The sequence below is a fragment of the Chionomys nivalis genome, chromosome 18 (genome assembly GCF_950005125.1).
Source record: "Chionomys nivalis chromosome 18, mChiNiv1.1, whole genome shotgun sequence".
Taxonomy (NCBI): Eukaryota; Metazoa; Chordata; class Mammalia; order Rodentia; family Cricetidae; genus Chionomys; species Chionomys nivalis.
The window spans coordinates 22601159-22627892 of record NC_080103.1 but is presented as its reverse complement, the minus strand read 5'-3'; the positions used below and the strand labels follow the sequence as shown (position 1 = coordinate 22627892).

Below are 26734 nucleotides of genomic sequence, written 5' to 3'. Positions count from 1 at the left end.
ACCAGGGGGGTCTGACTATAGATAAGTGGAGACACATGTCCTAAGACCCAGGAAGCCGGGTCCTCTGCAACCAACTCTCGCTGGGCCTAGAAATCCGGTAGTGTTAGTGTATTTGCTGTTCTGGAGCTCCTCGTTTACCTCTCCTGAACTGCCCAAGTGGTACCCAAGATGTATCCAAGATGTGCTTTTCGGAGGCATCCAAGTAAGATTACAACTTCTGGGATCTGGGGGAGACTTTGTAAGTGTTGAACGAAGCCTTTTTAGTTCTGTCTGACCTAGGACCTGTAGGATGAGGCAGCAATGAGAGTTCTCATGAGTAGTAAATACTGGAAAGTCGCCTTGTGTGTCTGTCCCCCACCACCACCACGAAGGCCTTCAGAAGATTTTGAAAGCGCACTAGCTATAGAGTACGACGTGATTATCATTCCCTGTGTGGTTTCTGATTGCTCATTCCTCTTTAAGCTGTGGTAAGGATCCAGGATTGGCCGAGAGCATGTCTGATGAACTGGGAAGAAAAATGCTACCAGCGGCGGGAATCTTAGAGCATCTGTGCAGAAGAGGGCGCTGGGTGGGACCCACCTCTTCGGCGCGTTGGGCGTCGCCGCTTTAAGACGGCGGCGGCGCGAGCAGGTCTATGGTAATGAGCCGCCGCCACCGCCGCTCTGCAGAGCTTACCCGCCCGCCGGGGAGGCAAGGGAACGCCGGTCTGGGCCCGGGACCGCGGCGACCGGCAGTAGCCGCGGCGAGGACGCGGGGAGCGAGAGGGTGGCGCAGGGCGGTCGTTGGCAGCCAGGCCCGGGCCGGAGCGTGTGGCTCCGCAGGCGCAGGTGGGCGATCTCGCGCGGGCAGAGGGGACACCCTAGGTCTCGGGAACCGGGGACCCGGCAGAGCCGGGGGTCCTCGCGGCCCGCGGGAGCAGGTGGAGAGCGCCCAGAACGCAGGTGGAGGCGCAGCGTGAGCCCGCAGTGTCGCGGTGACTCGGGAGCCGGGCGGGCTTCGAGAGTAGGGTAGCCCGGCGCATCGTGGGGCACAGCGCGCGGCGCCGCCGAGCCATCTAGGTGCAGGCCCTGCGGGACGCACAGGTGGACCCCAGGGACCGGCGCCCTGGCCCGGGCATGAGGCGCGGCGGGGCCGGCAGGAGCCGGAGGAAGAGCCGCCGCGGCTGTTGACCCGGCTGGCCGGGAACAGGGAGAGATGCGGAGCCGGGCTGCCAGCGCCCCCCTCCCAACGCCGCTGCTGCCGCTGCTACTGCTGCTGCTGCTGCTGCTACCGCCGTCGCCACTACTGGGAGATCAAGTGGGGCCCTGTCGTTCTCTGGGGTCCGGGGGACGCGGCTCCTCGGGGGCCTGCGCCCCCGTGGGCTGGCTCTGTCCAGCCTCCGCTTCGAACCTCTGGCTTTACACCAGCCGCTGCAGAGATTCGGGTATTGAGCTTACTGGCCACCTGGTGCCCCACCACGATGGCCTGAGGGTCTGGTGTCCAGAATCAGGGGCCCATATCCCTCTTCCGCCATCCCCTGAAGGCTGCCCCTGGAGCTGTCGTCTCCTGGGTATTGGAGGACACCTTTCTCCACAAGGCAAGCTGACCCTGCCTCAAGAACACCCTTGCTTAAAGGCCCCACGGCTCAGATGCCAGTCTTGCAAGCTGGCACAGGCCCCAGGGCTCAGGGCTGCGGAAGGATCACCAGAGGAATCTATGGGTGGGCGCAGGAAAAGGAATGTGAATACAGCCCCCCAGTTCCAGCCTCCCAGCTACCAGGCCACAGTGCCCGAGAACCAGCCAGCTGGCACCTCTGTTGCGTCCTTAAGAGCCATTGATCCAGATGAGGGTGAGGCAGGTCGACTTGAGTATACCATGGATGCCCTCTTCGATAGCCGCTCCAACCATTTCTTCTCCTTGGACCCAATCACGGGTACTGTCACCACAGCTGAGGAGCTGGATCGTGAGACCAAGAGCACCCACGTCTTCAGGGTCACTGCCCAGGATCATGGGATGCCCCGACGGAGTGCCTTGGCCACACTTACCATCTTAGTTACTGACACCAATGATCATGACCCTGTTTTTGAGCAACAAGAGTACAAGGAGAGTCTCAGGGAGAACCTGGAGGTTGGCTACGAGGTGCTTACTGTCAGGGCCACCGATGGGGATGCCCCTCCTAACGCCAACATTCTGTACCGCCTGCTCGAGGGGGCTGGAGGCAGCCCCTCCGAAGTCTTTGAGATCGATCCCCGCTCTGGGGTGATCCGAACCCGTGGCCCCGTGGATCGGGAAGAGGTGGAATCCTACAAATTGACGGTGGAAGCGAGTGACCAGGGTCGCGACCCGGGCCCGCGGAGTTCCACGGCTGCTGTTTTCCTGTCTGTGGAAGACGACAACGACAACGCACCCCAGTTTAGCGAGAAGCGTTACGTGGTTCAGGTGCGTGAGGACGTGACCCCGGGAGCCCCGGTTCTCCGAGTCACAGCCTCGGATAGAGACAAGGGCAGCAACGCCCTGGTGCACTATAGCATCATGAGTGGCAACGCTCGGGGACAGTTCTACCTGGATGCCCAGACGGGGGCTCTGGATGTGGTCAGCCCCCTTGACTATGAGACAACCAAAGAATACACGCTACGGATACGGGCTCAGGATGGTGGCCGGCCTCCGCTTTCCAACGTCTCTGGTCTAGTAACAGTGCAAGTCCTGGACATCAATGATAATGCCCCCATCTTTGTCAGCACCCCGTTCCAGGCCACCGTCCTAGAGAGTGTCCCTTTAGGCTACCTAGTTCTGCATGTCCAGGCGATTGATGCTGATGCTGGTGACAATGCCCGCCTGGAGTATAGCCTGGCTGGAGTTGGGCACGACTTCCCCTTCACCATTAACAACGGTACAGGCTGGATCTCTGTGGCTGCGGAGTTGGACCGGGAAGAGGTTGATTTCTACAGTTTTGGCGTGGAAGCCCGAGACCACGGCATCCCAGCGCTCACCGCCTCAGCCAGCGTCAGCGTCACCGTTCTGGACGTCAACGACAACAACCCAACCTTTACCCAACCAGAGTACACAGTCCGGCTCAACGAGGATGCGGCCGTGGGCACCAGTGTGGTGACGGTGTCAGCCGTGGATCGTGATGCCCACAGTGTCATCACCTACCAGATCACCAGTGGCAATACCCGAAACCGCTTCTCCATCACCAGCCAGAGCGGAGGGGGGCTGGTTTCCCTTGCCTTACCGCTGGACTACAAACTTGAGCGGCAGTATGTGCTGGCAGTGACTGCCTCTGATGGTACGAGGCAGGACACAGCTCAGATCGTGGTGAATGTCACCGATGCCAATACCCACCGTCCCGTCTTCCAGAGCTCCCACTATACAGTAAATGTTAACGAGGACCGACCAGCAGGCACCACCGTGGTACTGATCAGCGCTACGGACGAGGACACTGGGGAGAATGCCCGGATCACCTACTTTATGGAGGACAGCATTCCCCAGTTCCGAATTGATGCAGACACCGGGGCTGTCACCACCCAGGCCGAGCTGGACTATGAGGACCAGGTGTCTTATACCCTGGCCATCACTGCTCGGGACAACGGCATCCCTCAGAAGTCTGACACCACCTACCTGGAGATCCTGGTGAATGATGTAAATGATAATGCCCCCCAGTTCCTGCGGGATTCCTACCAGGGCAGTGTCTATGAGGACGTGCCCCCCTTTACCAGTGTCCTGCAGATCTCGGCCACTGACCGTGACTCCGGTCTCAACGGCAGGGTTTTCTACACCTTTCAGGGAGGGGATGATGGAGACGGGGACTTTATTGTTGAGTCGACATCGGGCATTGTGCGGACGCTGCGGAGGCTGGATCGCGAGAACGTGGCCCAGTACGTTTTACGAGCGTATGCAGTGGACAAGGGGATGCCACCAGCCCGCACACCCATGGAAGTGACGGTCACTGTGTTGGATGTGAATGACAATCCCCCTGTCTTTGAGCAGGATGAGTTTGATGTGTTTGTGGAAGAGAACAGTCCCATCGGGCTGGCGGTGGCCCGGGTCACAGCCACTGACCCAGACGAAGGGACCAATGCACAGATCATGTACCAGATCGTGGAGGGCAACATCCCTGAGGTCTTCCAGCTGGACATCTTCTCGGGGGAGCTGACTGCCCTGGTGGATTTGGACTATGAGGACCGGCCTGAATATATCCTGGTCATCCAGGCTACATCCGCTCCGTTGGTAAGCAGGGCTACCGTCCATGTCCGCCTCCTTGACCGCAATGACAACCCACCAGTGCTGGGCAACTTTGAGATTCTTTTCAACAACTATGTCACAAACCGCTCAAGCAGCTTCCCTGGGGGTGCCATAGGCCGCGTGCCTGCCCATGACCCTGATATCTCAGACAGCCTGACGTACAGCTTCGAGCGAGGAAATGAACTCAGCCTGGTCCTACTCAATGCGACCACAGGAGAGCTGAGACTGAGCCGGGCACTGGACAACAACCGGCCCCTGGAAGCCATCATGAGCGTGCTGGTATCAGGTAAGGAAGATGCCTGGTGGTGCTGGGGTGGGACTAGTCCTGGGGAGAGGCCTGGGCAGCCACTGGAGATGGAGTATCATCCCAGGAGGAGCTGGTGACCCCACTCTGCCAGGTGGGTAGCCCAGAACTGAGAGATCAGGAACCAGCCGGAGAAGAAACCCCAGGAATCTTGGCGGCTGGCGCAGGCCCCGCCTGCTGCCCCAGGCTGGGCTGGGCTGCTTTGGTTGGCTGCCCCCTGCCTACCAGACTGTGACGTGGTGGGGGAAGTGTAGTGAGACTGCCCTGACTGTGGATGCCAAGAATTGTGAAAAAAGGGCGCGTGGAAGACTAACCGAGCTGGGGGAGGGGGGAGCCCTTGGCTGGGAGAGGGGAGGCGACTTGGCCCCTCAGCACCCCTGCCACCCTCATTAGGATGGCCCTGTGATCTCACACAGCCTTTGGCAGGTCAGAGGGCTCCAGGGACACAGGGTTCCACCAAGGGGTCAGGACCCTGCTCTCCTCTCTCCCGCCTCTCAGCAGAGCTGCAGAATCGGCTGACATGGACTTTGTCTAGAGCATTCTTTCCCCTCCAGGCAGAAAGAGCCTGGCTCGGCTGCCCCTTCAGAGCTCCAGGCAGGAAGTAGAGCTCATTGTCTTCCAAACAGACCTCACTGTCCTGAGTTCTTGGTGGCGGTTTTGGTTGGGGGAAGGGTCGCAATGAAGTCAGGGCAGATGAACCTTCTGGGCCCCTCAATTCCCCGTGGGTTGTTCTTGGGGCTGCTAGGCCTTCCTTGCTGTCATGATGGCCTATGCTCAGGAAAACGGACCCAGGGATCAGAGTGCACCAGGACTCCTGAGCGTTGAGGGCAGAGACTCCAGGGTCCTGATTTGGTGGGGGGAAGAGCAGAATTCTAGGGGCGTGGGAGCCTGGCCGGAACCCAGACTGGGCATTCCTGTTGCTTAGCCAAGCGCTCAGCCTGCAGACACCTCAGACAGCAGGGGTTGGGGAAGGAAAGCAGGCCTGGGTGACAGTATTCTATCCTCTCTGTCAGTTCTGGGGTGAGAAGCAAGGTGGGCGTGAGGCAGACTCAGTAGCCAAGCACCTTCCTGAGTCTGGGAGTTGGGACTTGGAAAGGAGGTGAAGGAGGAAGAGATTTTCCCAGGGGTGAACCCGGGCATCCCACTCCAGGAAGCTTTCACACATCGGGGAAGACGGCCCCAGCCCCCTTCTTGCTCACATTTCTTATGGGACAGATACTTCCCGGTCCCACCTCTCAGGGGCTGCAAGGACCAGGGAGAATGAGCTCTCGAAGGCAGTGGATTCGGCTTTGAGCCACCTGAAGCCTCAGTTCCCCTCCAGGAGGAGGAAGGCTCGTCTGGACCACCTTCATCTGTGCCTGGCACTAGAGGCAGAAGAAGGGGCCTGTGCCTCCTGCCCTCCATCCAGAGCCTTCTGTAAAGAATCTGCTTGACTTCTAGGGCCAGTGTGGAGGCCAGCCTTTGTTACCCTAGCAAGGCACACAGCCTCAATCCACAGCCCTCTTGGCTGGAGGGAAAGGCTGGGGCAGCACCTAGTACCACTGTGGCCACTGTGGCTGGCCTTTTTACCCTTACCTCCCTCCCCCATCAGCCCTGACCCTTGGAGGCAGTCACCAAGGCAACCCCAAAGTTCAGGAGGCTGGGTGAGGGGAACTGACGCCCACTGCCCCTTTGTCTTCCTTCTCTGGTTCTTTGTCTCCTCCTTCCTCCCACCCTGCCCATGGGGACCCTCCTGCACTGCCTGTCTGTCACCTTCTCCCCACTCCTGTTTCTCTTTCCTTCTCCCCCTTTTCCTCCACTGCTGGCTCTTTTCCTGGACCTTTGTTTTCCCCTGTTGGTCTCTGTGTTTAGATTTATCTTCCCTTCTTCCCTATGGCTGTAGCTGCCCTAGCCTGGGCTCCATGGCTCCCTGCAGCCCAAATGGTTCAGGCGGCTGCCTTCTTCAGACACACAGAAGATCCTGCCCAAGGCTTGCTCACCTCCCAGATGGCAGAGCCTCTGCCAGGAGAGGGAAGTCTGGGAGTCTGATTCTAGCATCCCCCTGGGTACAGCTGGCTGAGGCCGAGATCCAGGTGGTATTTCCTGCGTCAGAGCCTACCCCAGCTCTTCTGTCTAAAACAACTCAGGCAGTGAGTGCACTGGTTGCTGCTATTCCCAGCCTGCAACTGAGGGGAGACCCAGGTCAGGGCTGGGAAGAGGGACAAAGAGGAGGGAGAAAGAGCAATGGGTTGGTTGCTGGGGTGGGGACAATAACAGAGGGGCAGGTGGCCACAGATGGTGGGCCAGATGGGAAGGGACAGAAGCAGGCTGAGAGAGGGGCACAGGCAGGGCCTGGGCTGGTGGAGGGGACACAGGCAGGAGCGTTGGTTCCCAGGGCCAGGGGATGGCAAAGCTTCTCTTGCTCTGTGTAGAGTCCTGTGTTGCTTTCTTTTTTTTAAATATTTATTTATTTATTATGTATACAATATTCTGTCTGTGTGTATGCCTGCAGGCCAGAAGAGGGCGCCAGACCTCTTTACAGATGGTTGTGAGCCACCATGTGGTTGCTGGGAATTGAACTCAGGGCCTTTGGAAGAGCAGGCAATGCTCTTAACCACTGAGCCATCTCTCCAGCCCCCCTGTGTTGCTTTCTGTCCGGAGGGAGGGAACTTCCCATTAGCAAACACCGGGCTGTGACATCAGCTCCTGCTCAGACCTGGGCCCAAGTGCAGGCTTCTGAGAGGAGGAGGCAAAGGAATCCGATCATCATGGGGACCTATGGGCAGGCCAGAGGGCTTGGAGGACTGTGGGCTGTTGTCTTTGTACCCTGGGCAAAGCGGGAAGGCAGAGGTGAGCAGCAGTCAAGGCATCAGGCTAGTTAGTGAGAGCGAGCAGATCACAGCAATGAGGCTGGTGAGCCGGGAGGCAGGGGGCCCAGGGCACGGCTGATAAACACCGGGGCTCAACTAACTGCCCAAGGAACAGCCACCTGAAGTTAGTGTGACTTATACAAAACAGAGTTCCCTAAGTCTTTCCTACTTCCGCCTCAGCAACACTGGCTCCACCTCTTTCCAACCTGGGTGCAAATTTTGCATCTGATTGGAGTGTCTGTCTGTTTGTTTGTTTGTTTGTTTCCTTCCTTCCTTCCTTTTTCTTTCTTACTTTTTCTTTTTTTTTTTTTTCAAGACAGGGTTTCTCTGTGTAGCCCTGGCTATCCTGGAACTCGCTCTGTAGATCCTGCTGGCCTCGAACTCAGAGATCTGCCTGCCCCTGCCTCGGAGAGCTGGGATTAGGCATGCATCACCACTACTGGCTTGCTGTTCTGTTTTCAAGAGCCCAAGGGGCTCTCATCAGCATCTTAGTCTTTATGAACACTCACTGTGTGGAAGGCACTGTATTACATGGGACTTGTGCCTGTAGCCCTTCCAACCCATTTCCCTTTCTCTGCAGCCCAGCTTCATTTTTAATCTAAACCAAGTCCATTCCCTAGTGTGTGCACGTTCAGGTGTGTATGGCACTTCTGAGCACAGGGTGTGTGGGTGGAGTGAGACACCCGTGCATGTGTTAGTAAGTGAGTGTACTACCTGGGGGTATGGCAGGCCGACCTTTGGGTACAACTTGGTGAGCCAGGTCAGTGATGAGTAACTAGGTGGCCCTAGTGCCCAGTGGTGGAAGTGGACTCAGGGTGGAAGCCGCCCAGGCTCTTCTACTCAGATTCCCCACCCCCCACTTACTTTCTCCAGCTTGGAGCCGTGGGTGGTGCCACCACTGGCAAAGGTGGCTCAGCTGGATTTCCTGGGGTGGGGTCCCCCAGACTACCCAGAGTTGGGTGGGAAGAAGGCTTTGTGTGAAGGGTGTTGCCATGGGGATAGCAGGCTTGCATGGAAGCAGTCGGTCATGGAGCCGAGTGCAAGGGGGACCTGATGGCCCACTGACCCAATTCATCTTCCGCTCCCAGCCTGCGACAACATGATGAGAGGCAGGATTATAGAGGGATTGAGACATGCAGAGTAAAGGGGAAGGGGTCTCTCGTGGTACTCTGGGCCCTCTAGGAAAGTGAGCAAGGGCCAAAACACAGTTTGGGGGCAGAACCCAGGGACTGGTCCCAGGGGACAGGGCTTATACTGAGCAGGGTGAAAGGCATAAACACTGGAAGGCAGTTCATGCATCATGCCAAAGAGTGTTGAGAAAACAGGCAAAGAACAGGTAAGAAAAATCTCATTTCCTTATGCACACATGGGGTGACCCCTTAAGGAGTGACTGGCTCACAAGCAGCACGTCTCACTGGCCACTTTTATGCCATCTGGAAAAAAGGTTTCTTGGGTACCTTATAGGGTATGGGCTGGATTTTAACCTGTTTGTACCCTCTATTTCTGGGTTCCCTCCTCCTGGTGATCCCTCCTGCTGGTGATCCCTCCTCCTGATGCTCCCTCTTCTCAGTGCTCCTTCCTCCAGGTGCTCCCTCTTCTTAGTGCTCCTTCCTCCAGGTGCTCCCTCTTCTCAGTGCTCCTTCCTCCTGGTGCTTCTTCATCTTAGTGCTGCTTCCTCCTGATGCTCCCTCTTCTCAGTGCTCCTTCTCAGTGCTCCTTCTTCCTGGTGCTCCTTCCTCCTGGTGCTCCCTCCTCTCAGTACTCCTTCCTCCTGGTGCTCCCTCCTCTCAGTACTCCTTCCTCCTGGTGCTCCCTCCTCTCAGTACTCCTTCCTCCTGGTGCTCCCTCCTCTCAGTACTCCTTCCTCCTGGTGCTCCCTTTTTCTGATACTCTCTCCTTGCTCCCTTCACTCCTCCTCCAATGTAATCACACAAACTTTCTCCCTCCTCTGCTCAAAGCCAAGATTTGTGGCTTGGCACTTCTGTTGCTTGGCCCATCTGCTCTGCCTACCACAAGCCTAACGTTGATCCACGTTGCTTCTCTTCAGATGGTGTCCATAGTGTGACAGCCCAGTGCTCACTACGAGTCACCATCATCACAGACGAGATGCTCACACACAGCATCACGCTACGCTTGGAAGACATGTCCCCAGAGCGATTTCTGTCACCACTGCTGGGACTCTTCATCCAGGCTGTGGCAGCCACATTGGCCACACCTCCAGATCATGTAGTGGTCTTCAATGTACAAAGAGATACTGATGCCCCAGGCGGCCATATCCTCAATGTGAGCCTGTCGGTGGGCCAGCCCCCAGGACCCGGGGGTGGGCCGCCATTTCTGCCTTCAGAGGACTTGCAGGAGCGCCTGTATCTCAACCGCAGCCTGCTCACCGCCATCTCAGCGCAACGCGTGCTGCCCTTCGACGACAACATCTGCCTGCGCGAGCCCTGCGAGAATTACATGCGCTGCGTGTCCGTGCTGCGCTTCGACTCCTCGGCACCGTTCATCGCCTCCTCGTCGGTGCTCTTCCGGCCCATCCACCCTGTCGGGGGTCTGCGCTGTCGCTGCCCGCCTGGCTTCACAGGAGACTACTGTGAGACTGAAGTGGACCTCTGTTACTCAAGGCCTTGTGGACCCCACGGGCACTGCCGCAGCCGAGAGGGCGGTTACACCTGCCTCTGTCGCGACGGCTACACGGGTGAGCCTAGTGCAGGGACCGTGAGGGCTGCTAACCACGGGGGCAGCCCTGCAGGGCTGACGCTCTGGTCCAAGCCCAAAAGCAGGCTAATGATGGGGCTGCCCGGTTCTCTCCAAGAGTATAAACTCCAGCCGCACCAGACATTCTTAGATCCTGCTTGCTGTTTGACAGCTGCCTGCTTAGGAAGTCAGAATGAGCAGCCTTCTGTTCGCTGTGCAAGCCCACACACCCACACGCGCACTGGCACATGCACGCCTGCACACATACCCACTGAGACTGTGTAATTGAGGTCAGTCCTGCACCTGGGTTTGTGTTCCAGCTCTGCCACTAATAGCTGTGTGGAAAGGAGAGTTACTGAGCTTCTCTTCCCACAGTCTTTAAGACAGAGAGAACTCATTTATTTAGGTCAAGAGTTGCCTGTGAGGAGGACTCATGTAAACAATTTGACACGCAGAGAAAGCTGGCTTGTGGAAAGTGTTGGCTTTTGTTTAAATGCCGAGGTGAGGCGACTTGATCCAGTTAGAGGTGTTGCTGGCCTAGGTCCAGGACTTGGTCCTGCTGAGTGAATCCCTTCATTAACTTTCCCCACCCAGGAGCTGGAGGAAGGCACGAGGGAGTTCCAGGACACTGGCCTGTGGAGCCCTGAGCAGAGTGGCTCCATTTCTGCCTCCCTGTCGGCCTGTGGCCGCAGGTCTCTTCATACCCTGCCCCTCCCTATAGACGCTGTTGCTCCATGACTACAGACTCACTTGCTCCTTTTTCCTCCCAGACTCCCAGGCCTCAGGTCCTCCAGCATCGGGCTCACGGCTTCTGCCAGTAGCGTAGGCAGGCTCCCTGCCTCCTGCCGTATCCTCCTGCCCAGAACTTGCCAGACTTGACTCTTCTGTGCTGCTGCTGGGGGTGGGGGGAGAGGGGAGGGTGAGTTTGGGAGAAGGAAGGGGAGTCTTTGTCCAGGAGGATGGGGAAGGGGGCTCAGAGTAGGCGAACAACAGTTTCCATGGAAACAAGAGCCAGTCACTAGGCACAGGAACGGAGAACCTATCTCTGGCATCAGAATGGGGAGGGAGAGAAGGGAGTAGGTTTTCCCATCTGATGTCTGAATTTTCGCTCCCTGATTCCTCATCTGCCCTCAGACTCAGGCCCTATTCTCTCAGTATTGTTCAAGTGCGTAGGGAACCTTAGTTCAGACCCCAAAGTTCTGTTCATGGAGAAGCCCCAGCTACTTCACACCATTGATCCCAACCCATAACCCAAACAGAAGTAGAAACACAGCCACATTTCCAGGGAGGAAAGCTGATCTCCATGCCTGACAGGAAACAAAAGCACTGGTGGGGAAGGGGGAAGGCTCGGGGCAGGCACAGCCCTCAGACGGTTCTCTAGGTCCTTGTGGGCAGGCACAGCCCTCAGACGGTTCTCTAGGTCCTTCCTTTCTTGGCATTTGTCTCTGCAGGGGCCAGGGCCTTGGGACCAGGGTCCCTGACAGGGCTGGGGAAGGGCTAAAGAGCTCCTAGCGGCTTGTAGCAGAACATATGCGGAACCGCAGTGAGAAGGGTGTGGTGGGCCACTGAGAGCCCCTAAGGGGCTGGTGTGTGGTGGACTTCAGAGAAGAAAGCTACTCAAGGGGAACTGAGGGTGCTTGGGAGAGTCTGGGGTGGCCGCAGGAAATAGTCCCAGGGATGTATTAGATTTCTGTCACTGGAGATATCCAAGAGAGACAATTTAAAACAAGGAAGGTAAATTTTTGTCTCACGGTCTCGGCCAGTTTCAGTTCTAGCGGCTGGTTCCTTTGCTATAAGGGAATCAAAGGGGCAGAACATCACGGTGGCGGGAGTGTGTGGTAGCACAAAGCTGCTCACTGAGGAGAGAAGGGGCGTGGGACAAGACGTAGCCTTTGAGGGCACACCTCCAGTGACCTGCTCCATCCAGCTTGCTTCTCCTGACGTTTCTAATCCCTCCTGAAATAGCACCACCAGCCAGGACCAAGCCTTTCCCATATGAGCCTTTGGGAGGCGGTTCATATTCAAACCATAGCAGGGAGACCTCCCGTTGCCTTGTCAGGGTCTCACCCTGCTTGTCCTTTCCCCCAGGTGAGCACTGTGAAGTGAGTGCCCGCTCAGGCCGATGCTCTCCAGGTGTCTGCAAAAATGGAGGTACCTGCGTCAACCTGTTGGTAGGAGGTTTCAAATGTGACTGCCCATCTGGGGACTTTGAGAAGCCCTTCTGCCAGGTGACCACACGCAGCTTCCCCGCCCGCTCCTTCATCACCTTCCGTGGCCTGCGCCAGCGCTTTCACTTCACCCTGGCCCTCTCGTGAGTGACTAGGCCCCGGGGCGGGCGGCAGGGCCCTGTGAGAGTGTGGGTGCCTCCTTGTAGGTGGGGTAGCAGGTCAGGCAGTGAAAGTACCGAGAGCCGTTGTTGATAGAGCCCTTGGAGTGACCTGTAGGCTTTGCCAGCCGGCTGTCCTCACTCTCAGGATCTGCCTGGCACTCTTCCCCAGCCCTTGAGGGTGGGAAGCCAAGATGCCAGGGTGCTTGTTTGGGCTTATCATCTGCATTCTGACTCCATAGCCTTGGCCAAAGCATCAGCTTTGGTGTTGCTTGGGTGGATGGGGCACTCACTCGCATACAGGTGGGTGCCCGATTCCATGCCCCCATGAGACCCCCCTAAACAGGTTTGCTACCAAGGAGCGGAACGGCCTCCTACTGTACAACGGGCGCTTCAACGAGAAACATGACTTCGTGGCTCTCGAGGTGATCCAGGAGCAGGTCCAGCTCACCTTCTCCGCAGGTGAGCCCAGTGCCTCCTGGCCTTGCCCGCCTCTCGACCCCTGACCTCCAGCCAAATAGCCAAATACTTTCCCTCCCAGCCAGACCTGGACCTGGCCCCCATCCCTAGATGTGCCTGCATCTCTGTCACTCCCAAATCTCTTCCTGTGACCCAGCTTACCTGGTTCTTTCTCCAGGGGAATCAACCACAACTGTGTCCCCATTCGTTCCTGGAGGGGTCAGTGATGGCCAGTGGCACACAGTACAACTGAAATACTACAATAAGGTGGGTTGGTGAGGGGCACACAGTACAACTGAAATACTACAATAAGGTGGATGTGGTGAGGGGCACACAGTACAACTGAAATACTGCAATAAGGTGGGTGTGGGTGAGGGGCAGAGGAGCTAGTTCTTGGCTTATATATAGTTTGCCTAGACATGGGCATCTTTTGGGTTTTTTGTTTGTTTGTTCGTTTGTATGGTTGGGTTTTTTTTGTTTTGTTTTGTTTTGTTTTTCTGAGACAGAGTTTTTCTGTGTAGACTTGGCTATCCTGGAACTCACACTGTAGACCAGGCTGTCTCACAGAGATCCATTTGCCTCTGCCTCCCGAGTGCTAGGATTAAAGGCATACGCCATCACGGCCTAGCTGGCCTGGGTGATTCTGTGACTGGTCACAGCTCTCGTGTCTGAGAAGAGGGAGGAGAGGTGCCACTTGTCAGGGCATTTCCGTCCCACTGGGTAGTCCTTGATTGTGGGTGTAGGTGTGTGTGGAGGTATAACTCTGTGTTTGTATCTGTGCTGGGCTCTTTGTCTAACGCCTCCCTTCTCTGTCCACAGCCACTGCTGGGCCAGACAGGGCTCCCTCAAGGCCCGTCTGAGCAGAAGGTGGCTGTGGTGACCGTGGACGGCTGTGACACGGGGGTGGCTCTGCGCTTCGGAGCTATGCTGGGCAACTACTCCTGTGCAGCCCAGGGCACTCAAGGAGGCAGCAAGAAGTAAGCGGGGAGGGCGGACCCGTAGCTAGGGAGAGGGTGGTGCTGGTCAAGGGGGTAGGGCTCCAGAGTGGGAACCAATCAGATTGCCCCCCTCACCCTGGTCAGTGTTGGGGAGTTAGACTCAGGCCTTGGTGGGCTGTGAGTGGAAGGAGTGTGAGCCAAGAGCACACATCTATCTACATTGGGTGCTTACATAAGTACCCCGACTTCCAGGGCACTGCCCTATACGGCCTCTTGGCCTCGGCCAAGTTCTCTCTTTCTTGGGCCTAGTGGCGGGGTACTGGGCGGGGGCAGGTCGGGATGGGGAAGAACCATAAACTTAAACTAATGTCTCTTCACATTGTCTAGGTCTCTGGACCTGACAGGACCCTTGCTGCTCGGTGGGGTGCCAGACCTGCCCGAGAACTTCCCTGTCCGGATGAGGCACTTTGTGGGCTGTATGAGGGACCTTCAGGTGGATAGTCGGCATGTAGACATGGCCGACTTCATTGCCAACAACGGCACTGTGCCTGGTACGGAGGCCTGGGGGTAAGGGCAAGGCTGGGAGCCAGGCACTGAGAGGAGCGGCTGTGCGTGGCATGGGAACACCAGCCTGTGTGGTCTTCTAGCGGCTGCTGGTCTTCAGAGCCCAGCCCTGGGGTCCTTGAGTGCCTCCCTTTCCATTCCAGGCTGCCCCACCAAGAAGAACGTGTGTGACAGCAACACTTGCCACAACGGTGGCACCTGTGTGAACCAGTGGGATGCATTTAGCTGCGAGTGTCCGCTAGGCTTCGGGGGCAAGAGCTGTGCCCAGGGTAGGAGTGGCAGCCACTGGAGGCTGGGGCCAGGGTGCTCATGGTGTCTGGGATCGCCTGCAGAGCTGGGGCAGGCTCTGGGCAGGGCTCGGGGAGCTGGGCTGTGGGTGGAAAAGCGTGTCTGGGCAGAGCTAGGAGAAGGTGGGCAGGAGACAAAGGGCCTAGTCAGAGGCAGGCCCTGGGCACAATGTAGGGCGGGCCCAGGACAGGTAAATGCTCTGGAGGGTGGGGCAGTGAGGGGATTGAGTATAAGGAGAGCTGAGGCCCCATCTCTCAAGGAGCCACCACCGTTCCTACATCACTGCTCTACCCTTCAGTCACTTTTCATCTGCCTTCCCAGAAATGGCCAATCCCCAGCGTTTCCTGGGCAGCAGCCTTGTGGCCTGGCATGGCCTCTCTCTGCCCATCTCTCAACCCTGGCACCTCAGCCTCATGTTCCGCACACGCCAGACAGATGGCGTCCTGCTGCAGGCCGTCACCAGGGGGCGCAGCACCATCACCCTGCAGGTGATGCAGGGCACGTGGGAGTGTGGCAAGCCCTGGCCTGGCGCGGGCTGCAGGATCCTTCAGGGGGTTGGACCCAGGTGGCCGGGCAGGGCTTTGGGGGAAAGCGAGAAGTTAGCTGGGCCTATTCGGTGGGTCAGTACTGCCATCTACTGGGCATCAGTGGAATAAACAGTCTTTCCTCTGCCCACAGCCGGGCAGTGGTATATGCATTTGGTGTTAAGGAAGCAGGGCAAGTGGATTGGAAGAAGCTATTGAGGTGATCAGCTGATCTTTCCCCCGTCCCGTACAGCTTCGGGAAGGCCACGTGGTGCTGAGTGTGGAGGGCACAGGGCTCCAGGCCTCGTCTCTGCACCTGGAGCAAGGCCGGGCCAACGACGGTGACTGGCATCACGCACAGCTGGCACTGGGAGCTAGCGGGGGCCCTGGCCACGCCATCCTGTCCTTTGACTATGGCCAACAGAGGGCAGAGGGTAATCTGGGCCCTCGGCTGCATGGGCTGCACCTGAGCAATATTACCGTCGGGGGAGTGCCTGGGCCAGCCAACGGTGTGGCTCGAGGCTTCCGGGGCTGTCTGCAGGTGAGTCTCCACACCCCCTCCCCCACGTCCCATCCCATCTCCACCGGGAGCCCTGCTCGGCTGAGGGCCAATGTTGCCCTTATCCCTCCAGGGCGTGCGGGTAAGCGAGACACCCGAGGGCGTTAGCAGTCTGGATCCCAGCCGCGGGGAGAGCATCAATGTGGAGCCAGGCTGTAGCTGGCCGGATCCCTGTGACTCAAACCCCTGTCCCGCCAACAGCTACTGCAGCAATGACTGGGACAGCTACTCTTGCAGCTGCGATCCAGGTATGCTCAGGGTCCTAGGAAACGAGGCCGGTGTCGGGGCTTACACTCTGTCTCTAAGATGCGACCTGGAGCCAGTCACATCTCTGAGTCAGCATCATCTACACTTCAAGGGTTTAGCCATCTGGTGCATTGTTTGGAATGTAAGGAAGTTAGGTGGAAGAGAAGCCAGTAGAGGACAGGGACTAAACCTTTCTGGTCCTTCTTGTCCCAGGTTACTATGGTGACAACTGTACTAATGTATGTGACCTGAACCCATGTGAGCATCAATCTGTGTGTACCCGAAAACCCAGCGCACCTCTCGGCTACGTTTGCGAGTGTTTACCAAATTATCTTGGGCCCTACTGTGAGACCAGGTGGGTAGGTCAGGGCTTAATGTCTGGTGTCTCTCTGAGCCTTAAGAGTTTGGCTGAATGCAGCCAAGGTCAGAAGGACCGTATGTGGTTGAACCAAGTGCGAGAGGTAGTGGCAGAGGGGCCTCATGCCCGTTCGGGTTTCTTTCCGCAGGATTGACCAACCTTGCCCCCGTGGCTGGTGGGGACACCCCACATGTGGTCCGTGCAACTGTGATGTCAGCAAAGGCTTTGACCCGGATTGCAACAAGACAAGTGGCGAGTGCCACTGCAAGGTGACAGTCCCAAATAAGCCCCTAGTATGGCCACCCTGGCCTCTATCCTGCAACTTCTTGCCCTGTGAAAGCAGTAGAGATGGACCTTTTTACAGGGAGCTGAGGGCCCTGTGCCTTTGCCCTGTCATTATCTGGGGACAGGGGACCCAGGACTAATACTGAATCCGTGAGCCCTGAAATAGCTGTATGGGCTGTCCGCAGCCTCTTCAGAATGTTTGACTTCTCAATAATAAGCTCAACTCCAAGACATTATCTGCTGTTGAGAATGTTGAATCCTATACCCACAAGGACCCGGGTAGGGTCTCTCTGGGGAGGTCACAGTTTGAAGAATTCACTAACATCCAGGAAAGACATCTTTGATCCAATGACCCCTCCTCCCCTCCTAGGAGAATCACTACCGACCCCCTGGCAGCCCCACTTGCCTCTTGTGTGACTGTTACCCCACCGGTTCTTTGTCCCGAGTCTGTGATCCAGAGGATGGCCAGTGTCCATGCAAACCTGGTGTCATTGGGCGTCAGTGTGATCGCTGTGACAACCCTTTTGCCGAAGTCACCACCAATGGCTGTGAAGGTAAGGTTCGTAGGAGCGGTAGCTTCCCGCCTCCCTACAAGCCACCACGAGCGTTCATTCCAAAAGTCTGGCAGTGGGTTGGGTATGTTGAGGGACGGTTGGGGAGCCCGGACATAGCTACTCATAGGTGACCTTGTGTTTTCTCTCCAGTGAATTATGACAGCTGCCCACGGGCCATAGAGGCTGGGATTTGGTGGCCCCGTACGCGCTTTGGGCTGCCTGCTGCTGCCCCTTGCCCCAAAGGTTCCTTTGGTAGGTTTTAGAGGACTATGATGGGGTATCAAAGACTTGATCTTTCCTGTCAGTGGAGTAGAGACAGCAAGCCCCTGGCTTGTAGATGCTGGAGTCCCGCTTTCTGGTTTCTAGCTCCTGGAGAGGCCATGCCTCACCTTCCTTCACTCACCCCTCCAGCTAGGCTGACCACGAGTGCCTATGTCCTACGCTGAACCGAACTATTGGAAACCCTTTGTGTTCTGGGACCAGGGTTGGGTGCTAAACTCAAAGATGAATCGCACGAGGCTCCTACTTTTGGCTAACTACCTAGTACTGGGGTTTTTGCCGTATTCAAGGGGAGACAGTCCTGAAGAATATGGGGTGCCGGGTACCCTTCCAGCCACAGAATGGGGGTTGATGCTGGCCCTTAGATGAGCAATGAGCAGAATTCATAGGTAGGAAGTAGTAGAGCACAAGGTGGTAGCTGAGTGGAGGGGATAGTGATATCTTGGGGGTGTGCAGGGGAGGTTACAAACCTCTGTTCCCATGGCCTTTGCTTGTCCTGATTTTGAAGAGGTTTTGGGCTCTGGAGTTCGGTACAACTGTCCTCTTATTTCCTTATGAGCTGCTCGTCCCTGGCTGGCTCAAGAGGTCACGCAAGTGGATCTTGGGGCCTCCTGTGTCTCCCTAAGCCCCGCCCTCTTGCTTCTTTCCTCCAGGGACTGCTGTGCGCCACTGTGATGAGCACAGAGGGTGGCTCCCCCCAAACCTCTTCAACTGCACATCAGTCACCTTCTCAGAGCTAAAGGGCTTTGTAAGTTGACCCCCCTATCTTCTCCTCTTCTTCACACCTGCCCCCCTCCCCGTCTTTGGAAGTGGAGCTTCTGAATCCCATTCCTGCTTTCCTGAGGCTCCTATCCTCAGGGGCCACCTCTTCCCCACCAACCTGAGGCCCTTTTACTCCATAGCCCCAGTCCCCACCCTCCTGTCTGAGCCTCTGCCCTTCTGTCCCTCTGCCCAGGCTGAGCGGCTGCAGCGGAATGAGTCGGGCCTGGATTCAGGACGCTCCCAGCGGCTAGCCCTGCTGCTGCGCAATGCCACCCAGCACACCGCTGGCTACTTTGGCAGTGATGTCAAGGTGGCCTACCAGCTGGCCTCACGACTGCTGGCTCACGAGAGTGCCCAGCGGGGCTTTGGGCTGTCTGCCACGCAGGACGTACATTTCACCGAGGTGGGGCTTCAAGTAGGCATAGTAGGGCCCAGTGAGAGATCCTGCTCCTGGCCATCTTAGGGGACAGGAGGGGATACTCCCCTCCGTAAGGCCACACCCCTCTGGCGTGAGGCCTCCGTGACAGCCTGTACTCCATGATGCAACACAGGTGATTCAGAGTATCTGAATCAGCATCAGGACTTGAGTGTCCAGCAGAGGCTGCTTGTTTGAGGCGTGGGCTGACCTGAAGCAGGGCCCTGCCTGTTAGAGCAAGAGCTCAGTCTTCTCGGGGAACCAAAAGGGCATGCAACAGAAAGAGGCATAGGCGGGCACACTGGGTAGCTCTGATCTAGAGGGTGGGGAAGGGGTTTAGAGGCAGAGTACCCATGATGGGTACAGCGATACACTCCCGGAGAGGCAGCGGGGACTCCTGAGGAGAAGCACAGACTCACTTGGTATGAGTCTGACCACAAGCACATGCCACTCTGACCATGCCCATCTCCAGAATCTGCTGAGGGTGGGCAGTGCCCTCCTGGATGCAGCCAACAAGAGGCACTGGGAACTGATCCAGCAAACCGAGGGTGGCACCGCCTGGCTGCTCCAGCACTACGAGGCCTACGCCAGTGCCCTCGCCCAGAATATGCGGCACACCTACCTAAGCCCCTTCACCATCGTCACCCCCAACATTGGTGAGATGGCGCCGGACTGGGGAGGGGTGTGTGGAGGGAGTCCCCCTTCCAGAGGGCCACCATGCGGGGGTGGGGTGCCTACCTGCCTCACCTGGTGTCTGACTTGCGACCATATTCCTCTTTAGTCATCTCTGTCGTGCGCCTGGACAAAGGGAACTTCGCTGGGACCAAGCTGCCCCGTTACGAGGCACTGCGTGGGGAGCGTCCCCCAGACCTTGAGACCACAGTCATTTTGCCGGAGTCTGTCTTCAGAGGTCAGCAGGGACCGTGGATGGGGCACCCACCTGGCCTGGGGTACACACGCAGGTGGCACAGAAGGCAGGGCCAGCTGAGTGTAGCAGCACTTTCTTCCAGAGATGCCCCCCATGGTGAGGCCTGCGGGACCCGGCGAAGCCCAGGAGACCGAGGAGCTGGCACGGCGGCAGCGGCGGCACCCAGAACTGAGTCAGGGAGAGGCAGTGGCCAGCGTCATCATCTACCACACCCTGGCTGGGCTCCTGCCCCACAACTATGACCCAGATAAGCGTAGCCTGAGGTCAGTGGCCAGGACAGAGCCTGGGAGGTTGGGTGAAGCTGGTGAACATGGAGGCTTCTCCTAAAGATAACGGTGTCCTGTGGCTGCCCTGGTGACTGTGCCCCTTTCTGTTATCAGGGTTCCCAAGCGCCCAGTCATCAACACACCTGTGGTAAGCATCAGTGTCCACGATGACGAGGAGCTCCTGCCGCGTGCTCTGGACAAGCCCGTCACAGTGCAGTTCCGCCTGCTGGAGACCGAGGAGCGGACCAAGCCCATCTGTGTCTTCTGGAACCACTCCATCCTGTGAGCCTGTTACCACCCTTACCCCATGGTTTTGGACCGAGTGTCCTGGCCTCTGGCTGCTCACCCTTCTGCCTTCCTAACCCTGCCTTCTTCTCACAGGGTCAGCGGTACCGGTGGCTGGTCTGCCCGAGGCTGTGAAGTCGTCTTCCGCAATGAGAGCCATGTCAGCTGCCAGTGCAACCACATGACGAGCTTTGCTGTGCTCATGGATGTGTCCCGACGGGAGGTGGGGCCCCGGGGTAACCCAGAGCTGTGGGCAGGAACCGAGCTGGGGGCTGGGTGCCTGGGCCTTGCTCTTCCTTGACACCCCCCTCTCTGCACTCTTCCCTCAGAATGGTGAGATCTTGCCACTGAAGACTCTGACCTACGTGGCCCTTGGAGTCACCTTAGCTGCCCTGACGATCACCTTCCTCTTCCTCACTCTCCTCCGTGCCCTACGCTCCAACCAACACGGCATCCGACGCAACCTCACTGCTGCCCTGGGCCTGGCCCAGCTGGTCTTTCTCCTAGGGATCAACCAGGCTGACCTCCCTGTAAGATACTTCCTGTCCCAGAGACCTTCCCAACTTCCTGTCCCAGTCTAGGCTCCCTGGTGACCCATCTCTAGCCTTCTTCCATCCCTGCTCCCACCACAGTGAATTGCTAAAGAGCTGGGTCCAGGACATAGCCCACAGTTTGCTCTTCGCTAGCTCTCTTTCTCTCGATGCTCCAGCGTCCCAGGCATTCTCACATATAGCCTGGGCTTCCCCTGAGGCTGCACACACCACCAGGCCTTCCCACTGCCTCCCCACCCCACCCCACCCCCGCCCTGAGCGCACTCCTCGTCTGGGCTCCTGACCAGTGTCCTGGCCCTCAGTTTGCCTGCACAGTCATTGCCATCTTGCTGCACTTCCTGTACCTCTGCACCTTCTCCTGGGCTCTGCTGGAGGCCTTACACCTGTACCGGGCACTCACGGAGGTGCGAGATGTCAACGCCAGCCCCATGCGTTTCTACTACATGCTGGGCTGGGGCGTTCCTGCTTTCATCACAGGTACCCTGCCTCCATATCGCTAGGCCCTGGGTCCATGTCATGTACTCCAAACCCCTAGCTCAGGTCCCAGGACTCTCAGTCAGCCTGGCGTTGGGTGTCGGGTTGGGTTTCATGCTGAAGAGGGCTCTGCCCTTCTACGTACTCCACACCCGCTCTGGGAACCTCTAGCTGCAGTTTTGTCTCCTCCACCCTGAGAACCTTGCTTTGCCTCTGTGCTCCAGGTCTAGCTGTGGGCTTGGATCCTGAAGGCTATGGGAATCCTGACTTCTGCTGGCTCTCCATCTATGATACACTCATCTGGAGTTTCGCTGGACCGGTGGCCTTTGCTGTTTCGGTAAGTGCTGAGTTGGGGTGAGCAGGTTGAGGGTGTCCTCCAGATCCCCTTGAGGAAGAGCTGAGGCTTCTGGGCAGAGCAGAAACCTTGGTCTGTGCTCTCTGTTCCTCTCACGTACTCTCCACTGCCCAGATGAGTGTCTTCCTGTACATCCTGGCAGCCCGAGCCTCCTGTGCTGCCCAGCGGCAGGGGTTCGAGAAGAAAGGCCCTGTGTGAGTATCGGCAGGTGGCTGGGCACAGGGTGGGCACGGGTGAGGAGGGCCTCATGGCCGATCTCACGGATTGCCCTGCCTTCCAGCTCCGGCCTGCGTCCCTCCTTTGCTGTCCTCCTGTTACTGAGTGCCACGTGGCTGCTGGCACTGCTTTCTGTCAACAGCGACACTCTCCTCTTCCACTACCTCTTTGCTGCCTGCAATTGTGTCCAGGTACCTGGCCCCACCCTGCTGAATGGAAGGGAATGCCCAGGGGTGGGTTGCCTGGGTATGTCACCCATTGCTCTCTCTGCCTGCCAGGGCCCCTTCATCTTCCTTTCCTACGTGGTGCTCAGCAAGGAGGTCCGGAAAGCACTGAAGTTTGCCTGCAGCCGCAAGCCCACTCCTGACCCCGCTCTGACCACTAAGTCCACGCTGACCTCGGTGAGGGAGCGTGGGTCTGGGAATAAGAGGTGTCTCGATGGAAGGGGAAGCAGGCCCATAGAACCTGTCTTTCTCTGTACTTTTTACCTGGGCACCCTTATCTCCGCACCCCTTCCTCTAAGGGGTAACATGGCGTGTGTGGCCTTGGGAGGAGATGCTGTCCCAGGCAAAGTCAGGGCACTGGGTGTGTTCAGTGTTGCATAGCTGTGGCATAGCCGTGACCATTGCTCGGCCCTACGGTGAAGGCAGTATGCAAGGTGCCTTCCACTTGAAGACCTGGGCATACGGGAGGGAGAACCTGGGGCAAGTTCTTGGCACCCTTTACTTTCTAGCTTGGGGCCCATCCCTCCAATTCCCCGTCTCACTGGCCTCTTGTCTCCTGCCTAGTCCTATAACTGCTCCAGTCCCTATGCTGACGGAAGGCTGTACCAGCCTTACGGAGATTCAGCCGGCTCACTGCACAGTGCCAGCCGCTCAGGCAAGAGCCAGCCCAGCTACATCCCCTTCTTGCTGAGGTGAGCCCTGGAAACGGGAGTGCTGAGGAGGAGGGAAAGACCGTGCTTGCTAGAACCAAGGCTAGCCAGTTGCTAAGGAACTGTCTCTGACTGTGGCCAACACAGGTCACAGCTTAGATTAGAGGCAGTAAGGGTAGGACCTGGGAATTCCACTAGCGAGATTGACCCCTAAAATGTGGTCTTGCCTTTTTTAGGGAGGAGTCCACGCTAAACCCTGGCCAGGGTCCCCCTGGTTTAGGGGACCCAGGTGGCCTATTCCTAGAAGGTCAAGACCAGCAACACGGTGAGGACAGGAAGCCATGGCTGCCTAACAGGGCAGGGGCCTAGCTTTTGCTGAGGGTGGGCTGGGCAGGTGGGACAGTTGTGATCCCTCCCCTGACCTCCCAGATCCCGACACGGACTCTGACAGTGACCTGTCCCTGGAAGATGACCAGAGTGGTTCCTATGCATCTACCCACTCATCTGACAGCGAGGAAGAGGAGGAGGAGGCCGCCTTCCCTGGCGAGCAGGGCTGGGACAGCCTGCTGGGGCCTGGAGCTGAGAGACTGCCCCTGCACAGTACCCCCAAGGGTGGGCCAGCACCAGGGCTGCAGCCTTTGGGGGGCAATGGAAGCCCAAGAGGCTAGGGCTCATTGAAAAACAGAACTGGGGTGGTGGCTGTCCTGGCTGCCTACCCTTCTCTGGGACTCATCGACTTCCTTTCTTTGACAGAGGTGGGTCCAGGGTCTGGGAAGGTCCCTTGGCCAGGAGACTTTGGGACAACGAAGGAGAGCAGTGGGAGTGGGCTCCTTGAAGAGCGGCCACGGGAGAACGGAGATGCCCTATCTCGGGAAGGGTCTCTGGGGCCCCTTCCAGGCCCTTCTACCCAACCGCACAAAGGTGAGTGAGACTTCAGTCCCATATCCGCCGGCTGGGGTTCTGTCGGATGCCCCAGCGCCTCCCATCCGCAGTTCATGGTACCCACTTCCTCGCCCCCAGGCATCCTCAAGAAGAAGTGTCTTCCCACCATTAGTGAAAAGAGCAGCCTCCTAAGGCTGCCCCTGGAGCAGGGCACAGGGTCTTCTCGGGGCTCCTCAGCCAGTGATGTCAGTCGGAACGGACCTCCTCCCCGCCCACCACCACGCCAGAGTCTGCAGGAACAGCTAAATGGGGTCATGCCCATTGCCATGAGCATCAAGGCAGGCACGGTGGATGAGGACTCATCGGGCTCCGAGTGAGTCGGGTTGGGCGGGAGGTTCAGGGTGTCACCTGTAGAGGGCCTGGCTGGGGCACAGCTGCCTCTGAGCTTCATCAGGCTACTCTGTCAGGCAGTTGGAAGACAGATGGGCTAAGTGGAGTCTAGCTCCCTTGCGTGCCCAGACACCATGGTGCTCTGTTGGGGGGTATCCCAGACCCCCTGGGCTTTAAGTGCTGCAGCCTAGTCCAGGGCAGCATGAGAGGGTGGGAGCCGGGGCTGCTTTTCTGTTTCTTTCTCTGGTGGTAGCTGCTCACTGTCCCCTCTGCTGCTCCAGCTAACCCTCTGTCTGCCTTCTCTGCCACTCTCCTCTCCTGCCTCTCCAGATTTCTCTTCTTTAACTTCCTGCATTAACCCTGGGCCGGTGTTCCTTCGTCCCCCCGAAGCTCCCTCCCCTCCCCCTGCTGCGCTCATGCCCTGCTCCTGTCTTCTGCTTTATCCTGCCCCTGCTCCCCACTGCCCGCTGAAGCAGCGATGAAACGTCCATCTGAGGAGCCTGGGCCTTGCATCTAAGGCCATCTAGTGCCAAGTCCCTCCCCCCACCTCCCCTCTCACTGCACTTTGGACCCCTGGGGCCAACATCTTCAAGACAAAGTTTTTCAGAAAAAAAAAAAAAAGAGGAAAAAAAGAATTTAACAAAAAAAAAAAGGATCTCCACTCTTCATGACTTCAGGGATTAATTTTTTTTATACACTGGAAATGGACTCCCCTTCCCTTCCCAAAGAGGATAGGACCTCCCCGGATGTGTCCCGGCCTCTCTTCAGTTTCCCATCTGCTGTGCCTCTGGGAGGAGAAGGACTCTTGGGGGGCCTGCCCCTCGTTTGCCATCACCGAAAGGAATGGACAAAGCCACGTGCACCAGGGGCACGAGCCCCTGCAAGGCTGCACCGGACAGGCCTCAGCTGGTGAGGGGTCGGGACAAAAAAAAAAGGCCCTTTCCGCCGGCCAATTCCACCTCTCCCAGGAACTGAAAAGCCCTGTCTGGCCAGGGGCAGAAGGACTCGTCGCCCCTGGACCCCCCAAATGCTGCATGAACCATTTTAAGGGGAAGGGAATGACTGCCCCAGCCCCTCTCCTTCTCCTGGGCTCCGGCCATGTGCTGCAGCCCAGGCGTTTGCTCAGTTTGCTGACCCCAAAGTGCTTCATTTCCCCAGCCCGACCTTCCAGGGAGGGCCAGTCATGGTTAAGTTGGGCTTCTTTGCTGTGTGTGGCACCAGGAGGAAGAGTAAGCACAGCGCTGGCTTGGTGGCCCCGAGGAGCCGCACCCCAAGCACAGGTCGCAAGTCTGGGTTCTGGTGCCCACTCATCCCTCCCTCCCCAATCAGATGAATGCCATTTTGTCTGACCTGCTGTGGCCTCTGAGACATGTTCTATTTTTAACCCCTTTCTGGAATTGGCTCTCTTCTTCAAAGAACCAGGCCCTGTTCCTTCTTGTCCCCCTACTTGACCCCAGCTCCCTGTGAAGAGAGAGTTAATATATATTTTTATTTATTTACTTGTTGTGTTGGGATGGCTTTGTCCCAGGGGGTCTGATGTGGCCATTGCAGGCTGGGTGAGTGTCTAGCAGACCTGGATTTGGGGCCAACCATCCTTCCTCTTGCTCTGTTTCTCCCCTCCGTTTTGACAACTGCCGTTCATTTGAGTCGCCCTTCTCTCTAAGCATGTGTCCCGGACATGTCACGGACTCCCTTCTAAAGCAGGTGGCTAGAACAAAGGCTCCGGGCAGGAAAGATGTCCCTGCTCCTCACTTGGAAGGCTGACCTCAGGCTTTTCTGCCATGGATTCTCACCTGCCCCCTGGCCTCTCCCCTCAGCAATTCCTGTAAAGGGTTAAAAATTTAACTGGATTTTTTTTTTTTAAACTACTGATGACTTGAGTTAAAAACAATACAAAGATGCTGGATGCTCACTTGATACTAACCATCGGACTGTACAGCTTGATTGTTGCTGTGAATATGGTAGCGTTTTGGTTCTCTCCCCCATACTACTGAATAAACTAGTTCTGTGCAGGTGCCGCGTCATCGTTGCTGGCTTTTGTGTTGCAACCTGGGTGGAGGCCTGGATTTGGGGAAACAGGATCGGTAAAGCCTTGAAGCTCCCACGAGGAGGATGGGGAGACCAAGGCCGTATCAGCAAAGAGCCCCGAGCCTGGCTGTTTGAAGGATGATAAGGTGGGTGGGTAGGAAGATATCTTTTTTCCCCAGGATACAGAACTGGCATGGCCCAAGAGGCTCCACATATCAGACTGAGCCCCAGACAGGAACAAATTCTCTGGGGCAGAATTGAGTAGCTAGGGAGAGATGAGTGACAAGTGGGAATTTGTGGGCCTTTTTTTTTTTTTTTTTTTTTTTTTTTTAATCAGTTCTATGGGAGAATGAAGCATATCCTCATTCTGGGGATAAGTGTGTGCTTGGGATCATCTCTTCTGGTCCCGCATTTTTGTTTGTCAAAGGCCCGTCCAACCAAAGAGTACTGACTGTGGAGGCAGTAAAAGGTTGAAATTATGAGCACAACCCAGAAGCAGGCGGAGTGGCCTAATTTGTCTGAGCCTTAGTTCCTCCGTCTACAAAATGAGGACAGTGGTAACAGCATTCGCCTAATTGAGCTTTTATGAGGATTAAATAACTTAACACATGCAAAGTGCTCAAAGCTGTTAGCAGGTGCAGAGCAAGAGGCCCATAAACACCTGTCTTCCCGGTTGTCACTTCAGGGGATGGGTGGGAAACAGAGTACACAGACTGGAAAAGAGAAAGCCAGGCCAAAGGACGGCTGAACAAGCAAAGCAGCTGCGGCGGGCAGGTAGGCACTACCAAATGAATGTCAGCCACTTCAGCAGGTCTGGAGTAACGTTGGGTGGAGGCAGAAACTCAAGATCAACCCACCCA

At 57.1% G+C, this 26734-nt stretch overlaps 1 protein-coding gene across 2 annotated transcripts; it reads left to right on the top strand.

Moving 5' to 3' along the window:
- The first annotated feature begins 675 nt into the window (after positions 1-675).
- Celsr2 (cadherin EGF LAG seven-pass G-type receptor 2) lies at positions 676-25858 on the top strand. Of its 2 annotated transcripts, XM_057793093.1 has the most exons (34): positions 676-4507; positions 9422-10069; positions 12157-12379; positions 12741-12856; positions 13032-13120; positions 13673-13830; positions 14179-14342; positions 14499-14624; positions 14965-15131; positions 15421-15708; positions 15800-15974; positions 16186-16327; positions 16479-16599; positions 16986-17169; positions 17320-17421; positions 18102-18196; positions 18404-18613; positions 19098-19281; positions 19407-19535; positions 19636-19816; positions 19934-20101; positions 20201-20327; positions 20434-20634; positions 20958-21132; positions 21354-21466; positions 21599-21678; positions 21765-21891; positions 21979-22101; positions 22489-22616; positions 22811-22899; positions 23004-23186; positions 23328-23495; positions 23595-23829; positions 24177-25858. In XM_057793093.1, the coding sequence occupies exons 1-34, from the start codon at positions 1195-1197 to the stop codon at positions 24202-24204; spliced, it is 8760 nt and encodes a 2919-aa protein (XP_057649076.1). In that variant the 5' UTR covers positions 676-1194; the 3' UTR covers positions 24205-25858. The 2 variants fall into 2 exon arrangements, with proteins under 2 accessions (XP_057649076.1, XP_057649077.1); XM_057793094.1 differs by lacking the exon at positions 23004-23186.
- The last annotated feature ends 876 nt before the right edge of the window (positions 25859-26734 follow it).

What these genes read in the sequence shown, in the direction of transcription:
- Celsr2 (XM_057793093.1), top strand. Translation starts at nt 1,195, where the DNA reads ATGCGGAGCCGGGCTGCCAGCGCCCCCCTCCCAACGCCGCTGCTGCCG. An exon ending in TTCGAGAAGAAAGGCCCTGT is followed by an intron (nt 21,679 to 21,764) that starts GTGAGTATCGGC and finishes CCTGCCTTCCAG; the next exon opens with CTCCGGCCTGCGTCCCTCCT. An exon ending in CTGCCTGCAATTGTGTCCAG is followed by an intron (nt 21,892 to 21,978) that starts GTACCTGGCCCC and finishes TCTGCCTGCCAG; the next exon opens with GGCCCCTTCATCTTCCTTTC.